We start from the raw sequence: 11,172 nt of genomic DNA on the forward strand, positions 1-11,172 counted from the left end.
ATTAAAAACTTATTAACAATCAAAGTTGTTAGTTATTTCTCCGCTTTATATGAAAAGTTGAATGACTCTAGACAGGTGGGAGGTTTAGGGTGAACCGACTAGGCGAGTACAACTTTCTACGTGAGGCAAAGTCTATCCCACTTTCCCCCTGCTACGGGACGCACAACTTTTCACACGAAGCGTAGAAAAAGTGAAGCCTCTATCTTCCCGCAGAGGTTATCGCAGAATCTAAGATCAAATACAAATCTGTTGGAGATTACTCGCAATCATGATTTTGACAACATATATCAAAGTCAAGGTCATAGGGGGGCTTTCCTACTCAGTATATTTACCACATTTTTTATAATACACTTACAATTATTATATATTTTTATTTTTGCACATTTTTATGTTTCAGAAAGAAGTTACTGCAATCATCGCATAGTAATTTCATTCCGATCCACAAGGAAACCAATCACCGAGACGATGCCGAAAACAGACTAGAAGACAACTCGTACAATATTGTTCAACACACATTCGACGCACAAATTCCAAATACTGTTATTGGTATAACATTGATTAATGCGGTAAACGATAATAAAACGTGTCAAAATAAGATTCAAGAGTGTGATTTGTTCAGAAAAGAATCGTCAGATGACACTAAACAAGATTTTAATCAAAAAGTAGCAACAAATATTTCTCATATTGATATTACATCAACAAATTATAGAGATATTTTTCCAAAAAAATCTGCTATTGAAGCGTCACCTAGCTTTTCCTCGTCGGAAGATGAATCGTTAAACAAACATATACAAAATATTGTTCATGAATTTATAAACAAATCATTAGATACAATTGTGCCATTTCAATTGAAGGAACATTCAGATTCTAAAAGTAGTATCGCTCCTTTGAAAGATGTTTTTAGAGGAGAACATAGGGAAAAGAAAGACTGTGAAATAAGGCAAGAATTTTTCCCAGTAAAAAGCAAACTATTAGATATATCACAAGAAGATTCCTATAAATCTAAAACTGATAATATCCTTGAAAATAATATTAGCTCAAGCAACGCAATAATTTCAGAATCGAAAACATATGCAAAAATAAAAGTAATTAATTTCGTAGGTAAGATTCAAAATGTGTCTGCTTCAGAAAAATCAGAAAAGTCAATTGAACATATCGATACATTATTATGTCAAACGCCCATAAAGGAAGATATTAATGAAACAAAAGTATATTTAGAATCTAAAAATTCGCAAACAGAGAGTCAGCCTAATGAAACAGATTCTAAAACAGTAATTAAAAGAAAGATACGTTCCGAAAGTTTAGATCGAAATATATCGTTGATAAAGAAACCAAAGAAGAATGAAGTGAATATGTCACCAAAGAAAGTAGTAGCAGATAGTACTATCGGAACATCTCACTACGAAATGCTATCCGACAATGAATTAGTTCACACAGGAAATGAAAAAAATGAGGAGAGCACGAAATGTATGATAAGAGAAAGAGGAAGTTCTAAATTCCTGAAGCGAATAAGTGAACGACATAGGAAAAAAGATAATATGAAGATTATAAAGATACGAGCAAAATTTCATGAATGTTTTCGAGGCAATTTCGATACCGACACAAGTGAAAGTGAAGAGGAACGCGAAATTCTGTTGAATTTAAAGAAAAATAAACAACAGTTCGATGATCCATTACATAATAGTATAACAGAAGAAAAGGTAGAATATATTTTTGAAAGAAATAAGTTAACGCATGATTTATCGGTTAATAATTGGCAAAAAAATATAGAGAGCACAATACCAGATAAAATAAGATCCGAGAACTTATACGATTCCACTGTATCCGACAAAGAATACGATACTGTAATAAAAAACCAGATAGAAGATAGTGCATCGTTAGATAAATATACTATGTTAACTAACAATTCGCAGGAAAGTACAGAGAACATAAACTCAGATAATTTATGCGATTCTAGCACATACGCCGAAAAGTTTGATGCAAGCGATGCTACAACAGATAAAGAAATGGTATCGATATGTAAATGTATAAGCACTTCTGTTAATGCTTCACAGAAAGATATAGATAACATATACTCTGATGTTTCATGTGATTCCGATGCATGCACCGAAAAATATTCTCCGTCCAATGTTATAATAGACGAGGAGATAAAAGAAGAAGCATTGGTTTGTAAACATGGCATGTCAGATAATAATTTTCAGGAAAAATTTAAGAATTCAAACAATCCCTCTACATACAAAAAAAAGTATGCTATGAAAGAAAAGAACATACAAGATGGAGCAACAGTATGTAATTATGATGTGTCAATTAATAATTCGCAAGAAGATATGGATGTATCGGCCGAAGTAAGATCTGATAACTCAAGCGATTCTTCTAATTGCACCGAGAAGTATTGTGCTACAAATGTTATTGTAACAAGAAAGGAAATAAAAAATAAAGCATTGATATGTACAAATGATACGTTAATTAATAATTCACAGGAAAATATAGAGAATGCAATACTAGCTGAAGCAAAGTCTGATAATTTAGGGAATTCCATTGGAAGAATCAAAAAATGTGATATTACAATAAAAAAGAAGAGGATAAATCATGACGAATCAATTAATGATGAATCGATATGCATATTACCTGATAATTCACAGAAAAATATAGAGAGCGCAATACCGCTTGAAGTGATGGCCGATAATTCATGCAATTCCACTGTAAATACCGGAAAATACATTAAACATAATACTATAACAGATGAAAAGAAAGATGGAGCATCATCAATATATAAACACAGCACTTCTAATAATTCGTGCATTTCCATTCCAAATATCGAAAAATATTCCACCCACAATATTGTAACGGACGAAAAGTCAGAAGAAGAAGCATCAACATATAAATGTGATACACCTGTTAATAATTCGCAGGAAAATATAGAGAGTATAATACCAATTGAAGTACAATTCGATAACTCATGCGATTCTGAGTGCGAAATTCATTCCACTGTGAATGTCGAAAAGTATGACTCTATGCACGATACTGCAAAAGATAAAGTAAAAAATAGAACATCAATATGTAAGCGTAACATATCAGCTAATAAGTCAAAAAATATAGGAAATGTAGTCTCGGCAGAAAAAGAGGGCATACAAAATTCTTCGTCAACTGACACGGAAAATAATAGTAAATGTGATATTAGCGCGAAACATAATATACCGTCCATGATTGAAATAAATGTAGATGAAAATATGAGTATAGAAAATATATATTTAAATAAAAATATAAAGAAGAAAGCAGATACCAGTTACAAGGAAGCGGAAGAGGTAAGTGTACAAAATCTGCAAAAAAATCAAGAAATGCGCAATGTCGAAAGTATTGATTTAGCGCAACACAAAAATATGCAAAAAAATGCACCGTCAAATTTGGAATTGCTAATCATATCTACATTCGAATCAACATCGTGCAATGTTGGTAAAAAAGATAGCCGTGACATGTTAGAAAAAAATGTCGAAAATTTATTATTATCAAGTAACGATAACATGGGAAAAGACGAAAAAACAATTGATCAGCTTTCAATGATAACATCAAAATTAAAAAAAAATTCTTCGGAAGAAAAAAGTAACGATTCTTTTTCCATATTACCGTCAAATTCATCTAGCAAATCAAATTATAGTGATAATTGCTCGTTAGACATTCACTTAACAGATGATGATAACAGTAGTGATATTGAAGTAGAAATAAAAATAAAACCCAAATTGAAATCTCGAGTATCACGGAAATTTTCATTAAAAGCACCTTGGTCTGCAGTAAATACATGTATCAAAAACTTACACACACTTAAGGATAATCCGAGCTTTCTTAATGAACTTTTGCAGATGGATCATAGAACATCTGAAAAGTTTAATCGCAAGGTCACAAATACAAAAGAAAAGAAAGACGATACGTCATTAGATAATGTTACTGCCGAGACTGACGAAATCATATATAATTCTAGTCCTACTATTAAAGATGATGAAAATCATTCTCAACAACGAAATTCTCAAAGTCCAATTTTAAACGAAGATAAAAATATGATAGCCCATGATGATAAAAAAGATAAAGATAAATGCACTCAATCTCCCTTACAAACGGTTCCAATAACAACTGAAAATAATCTTAACTCAACTAGACTTGTGTGTGATATATCCGATTTGGGAAAGCAGTCACAAAAAATTATCGCAAACGATAAACAGAAAAACAACGAAGAACAAAATTTTCAAGATAAAACAATTTTAGAGGGAATTAAAAATGTGGTGGAGCATAAGAAAAGAGTTGAAGAAGTTGAAATATTGTCTACCGAGAGAAAGAAATCGCAGATAACGACTAAAAATAATCTTGAATCAATTAAAGCTGCATACGACACGTCTGATGTAACAGAACAGTTACCACAAACTTCCTCGGATATGACACATAAGAAAGTACGAGTCCGTTCTATTGCGGAACTTAGTTATCAGTGTATCGAGAAATCTGTGAATCTAACTGCATCGATTCCAAGGAGTGTATGCTCAACAGCATTCTGTCAGTCAGTATCTCAATCGACAACTGTTCATTCAATATCTTCTCAATTAGCACCTCAATCAACATCCTTTCAATCAGCACCTCAATCAACATCCTTTCAATCAGCACCTTCTCAATCGATAGCTTTTCAACCAATACTTCCTCAATCAACATGTCCTCAATTAGGACGTCCTTTATTGGTACCTCCTCGATTTACATTTCCTCAATCAACATCTCAATCAGCATCCAAACGACTGTCGCCGCCATCATATAACACTACTCTTAAACATACATACCTCTCACCTAATACAAGTTCCGCGGTTGCACCGGTTGAAGTTAATATTCCAAATAATAACAACACTCTCAGAAATTTAATACAGATTACAATCAAAAATATCTGCACTAATGTTGGATATTGTCGCAATCTTGATCAATATAATCATGTAAGAATAAATTTTCCTGAAGATTACGTACAAAGATTATCTATAACTATGCAACAAATAAGTCAAGACTTAGAAAACTTGAAAACGTGGCTGTATATGAAGGATATTGACAGCACGCTGATTTACGTTAATTTTTATATGCCAAAAAATTACCCAGTGACAGTTCCGGAATTGAAAAAATATGTGCAAATTTGTTATGATTACTTACACATCTCGCAGCAAAATTATGCAAACTCATCACAATATCCGAAACAGATACCGATTAACAGATTACTTTCAAATGCATCAATGTCGAATGTTAACGCGCAACAATTGTCGAGAAATATTTTATTTCCAGATGCAAGAATGTTAAATCGTGATACATTCATGCAATCTTCAACAATGCCGTGCCCGGCACCAACTATCTCAAACATTAACCAACAGCAATTGGTCAGAAATTCAGCTAATTCTACACAAGTACCACACTCGAGACAATCTAGGTCAAATATTCATCAATCATATATGTCTTATGTACCATTTACAGCACAGTCACGTATACCGAACGCTAATCAACAACAATCTTTAGAAAATGCGAGTTATCCGATACAAGGCCGATATATGCCAGCAAATATATTGAATGTTGGCGTTCAACAGGATTTTCTAATTATGAATAACATTTCATCATCGAATGTTAATATGCGCTCGCGTGAACCAGTAAATCAAGGAAATGCAAACGTGTCTCCTACAACTAACATGAGACAACAATTACACACCTTGCAGCAAAATACAATTAGCAATACTGCAACCGCATCTACTGCTAATAACGTGCAACAACAGAAACCAATGTATCTTCAAACATCGCAAATAAACTTAAGAACAGCAGTTCATCCATCGCCTATGACAAATCAAAATAATTCTCTTGGAATACGTCAGACTGTATCAGGCTGTGACAATGTTAACTTATCTGGATCTTTCACGATAAATCCTGATACCTCAAGAACCAACGCTGCAATGGAAAATGCTAGACATGGGAGCACCAATGTGAATCAGCAGCAAGCAAACTGCAGTCCACAAGTATCTCAACTATTTTCAGGAAAAACGCAACATTTGCCGCAATACAATTCAAACCAAACTTATCTTATTGTATCTCAATCTGCACAGTCCAACATACAAACACATCCCGTTCAGAATACTTTGCCAAATCAAAACGTGTGGCAGATACAACAGCAATTGGCGGTAAATCAAGTGAATACAAATATGCCTCCTACAACCAACAGGAAACAGTCATACATCGTAAGAAATGTAGTTAGTAATACTACAACCGAAAAAAGCCAAAGATATATCTTGCCCAAAGATACATCCAAGATATATCCAATTGATCTATCGATTAATGATATCCCGCAGAATGTACAACAAAACATGTCGCAGCAGAAATTGCCAATAAATCAAGGGAATCCAAACATGCCTCCTACAATCAATATGAAACAATCACACATTACATCAAAAAATCCAATTAACAGTACAACCGTAACAAACCAGTATGTAATATCCAAAGATACATCTATACATCCAATTAATCTATCGACTAACAATACATTGCAAAATGTGCAAGAAAACGTGCTGAATAAAGAAGGAGAGATGGCAGAGTCACAAAATACAAATCGCATGCAAAAGAAGGCACAATCTATGAATCTGCAACAAGATACGCATCAAGAAATTCTAAGCGCATGCAACAAATTGCAAAATGTTGATACTGTTTCGGAAAACACAAGGTCTTTTACACAAAGATTGAGTGTCTTACAAAATATGATGTCCACAATATCTCCAAATAAAAATGATGCAGTGTTATTTTTGTCCGCAATTGAACGAAAAAAGCAAAGAAACAAAGTTACGTTCCCTAATAATCTGGCGATTCTAACGGACATTCAGAAAATCCTATTGCGTGATCAAATAAAATCGTATTTTATCATGTGGGACGAACTGAAACAATTGCTTAGCAAGCAAGAATTCGAACGAATACATAATGAGAGAATAATACTGTTTTACTCGTACGTGAATTTAGATGATTACATAAAAAGCATAATAAACGAGTCACAGACGATTAAAAAATCCATCGAAAAAAGTTTACAAGATAATACGTCACAAAACAAATCAACATTACAAGAGGATACAATACAAACATCCGTAGACAAGTTAACGACTCTACTTAATCAAGACAATGAAAATAGTTTAGAATGTAATAGGATTTTAGAAAAGCAATCAGAACAAAGTATTGCTCCGAATATTTCAAAGAGTTCAAAATCTACGGCGGTAAAGAGTAATTTAGAAGCGTCAAAGAGTAATTTAGAAGAGTCACCTTGTACGTCTGTGGTAACTAAGGAATCCCTTCCAAAAGACACAAGATTACATATCAAAGAACAAGATAATATATTAAAGAAGCAATCCCAAAAAGATTCATTGATTGATACGGAAAAAGAACCTCGGAGTACAGAAACATTGTCGCCAGAAGAGAAGTTGATCACAGAAGTGTCTGCCAAGAATTTGAAAACGCAAGATAATGTGAAAATTAACGAGTCTCTGAAAGTGACAAGTTCATATGACCTCTCCCTTAAACAAAATCTACTGTTTAATTTATTACAGGATGTGTCAACTGAGAACACAAAAAATCAATCAGAAATTACGACGAATAATATAAATAAGAGATTTAGTAATATAGAAATGGAAAGCGTACGCGAAACTTCTGACATTGTAACATTAAATAGTAGCAAACAGAACGATACGACATCACGAGCTCAGTATAACGTGGAAGACCAAAATGAAATAGTATATAATATCAATAATGAAACATCCAATAAAAATTTACGAGATGGAATGCGTGATAACATGAAAGCGAATATTGAAATATTAAATTCCACAAAGATACAGTCTGATTCATTGAATATATTGCATATTTCAGAATCGTCCTCATCAAACAACATACAGGAATCGATATCTCCGAGAAAATATCTCGGAAAGAAATGTAAATCTACCGAAATATCGGAGCCACATATCGCAGATAAAGAACACGCCGAAGCAACATCAGAATTTTTCTTAAATATACAGCAACAAGATCCTACAAATGAACGAAGTAATGATTCTACTGAAACGTTTGAAAGTTTTGGGAAACTGTATATCGACGAAAGTGTGGAGATGCAAACCCAGTGCGATAAGATGTCGTTTTTTGAAGAAGATAACTTAAAATTACAAGATTCAATAGAACTACTTGATACGATAAGCTGCGATTCTACGAAAGTAACATCATTTTCTTTTCTCAAAAACACTGCTAAGGCAGATTTATCTGATACATATCAAGATTTCAAAATTGAAGCACAAAACATTGAGGAACTCAATGAGGAACACCAGTCGTTACAAATAGAGAAGATGCAGCTACAGAATGTATCATTGAAGTTTGATGATGAATGCAATGTGAGAGAAAGTGTGATACAATCGATCATAAAGAAACATAAAGATACGACAAAAGAAAATAATGAGCTATTAATAACAGAGGAGATAGAGTTTCAAGAAATGTCATCAAATCGTGAAGTTTCAAAAGACACATTACATGTCGAAGAGAGTATGACAGAGTCGATCTATTTAAAATATCCTGAAGATATAGAAGAGAAAAAGATGGAAATAAACGCTCAAAAGCTTCCTGAAGATATAGAAGAGGAAACGATGGAAATAAACATTCAAAAGCTTCCTGAAGATATAGAAGAGGAAAAGATAGAGTTAAACGCACAAAAGCTTCCTGAAGACATAGAAGAGGAAATAGATACTTACACTATTATTAAAATGGACAACAAAAATAGTGAGCAATCACTATTAAAAATAGAGAAGATCGGGTTTCAGAAAATGTCTGTTTCATCAAAATTTAGAGATCCGGAAGATATATCAAGTATCGAAGACAACTCGACAGAATCGATTTACTTTCAACTTCCTGAAGTTATAGAAGAGGAAACGATAAATATAGACACTCAAGAGCTTAAATATATAAAAAAGAAGACGAAAATAGATACTCACAGTGGTATTAAAGCAATCAATAAACAGCTCAAGCATGTATCCGAACAAAAATATAGAAAATCGCATACTCTTACACTTAATTCTTTTCAAAGAGATGATTTTCTCGATGTAGATGAAAAAGAAGTTTCCGCCAAAACTGATTTTCGTGATGCCGATGATATCGAATATATTTCCCTGAAAAGCGATGACTCCAATAGCATGCCGAGTATCTTGAACATTAGGAGTATATCACCATCATCATTCGAGAAGATGAAAAATATAAATGCATTTTTTGAAAATAACTCAGAGTCGTTGACTAAAAATGATGAAAACTCATTGGATATAAATGACAATTTGGGAATTTCGGATGAGATAGACGATAGGCTTTGTTTACGATGCAAACGCAAAAGTATGGTATACTGTCAGGCTTGCTTGGAAGCTCATTATTGCTCCAAACGTTGTTCGTCTTTGCATTGGAATGCGGAACACTACAAGCAATGCAAAGGTCGTAATTCGATTATCTGTATCGATGAGTAGTATAAAACTATATATATTTATATCTTAAAATACTCCATACAATAATCTTCTGCTAACATGTTAGCATCAAAACATTTCTCAATTAAACAGTATTCATTGTTACATGTATTTAAAATTAAAATTATATTGACGTGTTATTTTCGTAACAAAACTTTTCTATTAGTTATAAGATATATATAATAAGATAAAAGTCCCAGTGACACACCGGATATGTATCTTTGTCGGGATACTTACACAAAATTTATTATTATTAATGTTTTGTTAAATTATAATATTATAATAAAAAGAGCATTTGAGATTAATAATAATAAATTATGTGTAAGTGTTCAGACGTAAGTATATGTCCGATCATTTCGGAGGGAGGGAGGGACGTTTATCTTAATTCGTTAATATTTTAGGTTTCTTTGCTGATAATAGAAAAAAAATAATAGTGAAAAAGTTGAAGAACGTAATCATACTTAACTTTTTGAAATGTTATTTTTTTCACAACTATACCGGTACATTTGTAATTGCAACTGTGCAATCGTGTAATGTGCAATTTTTTGATCTTACGTTAATTTAACTGGCGATTATATATAATTATATACATTCACACATTTCATATATAAACACATACATACATACATATAAATGTAGAATGAATATATATATATATATGTGGGTGTATGGGAATATATATATATATATTTTCAATATTGCATTTGTGCAAATGACATAGGAAATTAGAAATTTCCAATTTTTTCTCTAATATTTTTTTAATAGTTAAATGTAAAAGACACTTTTTACGTTCCTTGTTCAAATATTGTATTATCTGAAATATAAGTGTAAGTAACAATAATATATAAACAACGCAAGGTATTAATTTAGTTACATAATTTGTATGCCTAAATAGTTAATAGCTTATATCAAGTCAATTACATTTCCTGCTCAGTTTAAGTTTAGTTGATATATTTAAGTTTTTGATATTCTTATACCAGATTTGACAATACTATTTGAAAAACACTTGTCAATTAATTAAATATTGCGATGTGATAATATATTTGTCGTAACTAAAGTTTTAGATATACCAAAGTAGCGCATTCCTTTTATCTGATCCGAAATGCTGACAATCTGTTGACTATTTCGATTTAATTGTCTGTAGTTCAATAAGTGCTTAGTATTATTGGTATAGGGGCCATATTCATATATTACCAGTTGACTGTCAGTACTGAAAATATATAGTTCCCGTTACTATATTGTATTGACAACTGATAATATACGAATACGGTCGGTATGATTAGTAGGTTTAAAATGGAGGACCTATGTGCTACTTTGATATATTTAGAGTTTTAGTCATAACTACATTCGTTACATGTGAAATATATCAAAGTGTGAAAGAAATATATATCATGGAAGAATTGTATTTTAATAAAAATAAACAAAGTCATATTAATTGATGCTTATTATTTTTAAATCATATTTGACAACTCTAGATTTTTTAATTCCATATGATATAAATACTTAAACATAAAATTAATAAAGATAGAATTATTTTCATTGCAGATCTTTGATTAATTGAAGTTTAATATAGTTCATAATATTAAATATTTTGGTAAAACGTCATATAGACTTATAAATTCAATATAGGGGGGGGGGGGGGGGCTTATCAACAGGTATC

General features: G+C 32.1%; 1 protein-coding gene across 1 annotated transcript in view; it reads left to right on the forward strand.

The window, feature by feature from the left end:
- Positions 1-9,575, forward strand: part of LOC108746912 — a 17,192-nt gene extending 7,617 nt beyond the window's left edge. Inside the window, exon 3 of the mRNA XM_018484013.1 lies at positions 398-9,575. Within this exon, the coding sequence (XP_018339515.1) occupies positions 398-9,515 (9,118 nt within the window). The 3' untranslated portion in view covers positions 9,516-9,575. The remainder of the gene's footprint in view (positions 1-397) is intronic.
- Positions 9,576-11,172: the final 1,597 nt, after the last annotated feature.

Source organism: Trachymyrmex septentrionalis, unplaced genomic scaffold (genome assembly GCF_001594115.1).
Source record: "Trachymyrmex septentrionalis isolate Tsep2-gDNA-1 unplaced genomic scaffold, Tsep1.0 scaffold107, whole genome shotgun sequence".
In the NCBI taxonomy this organism is placed as follows: domain Eukaryota; kingdom Metazoa; phylum Arthropoda; class Insecta; order Hymenoptera; family Formicidae; genus Trachymyrmex; species Trachymyrmex septentrionalis.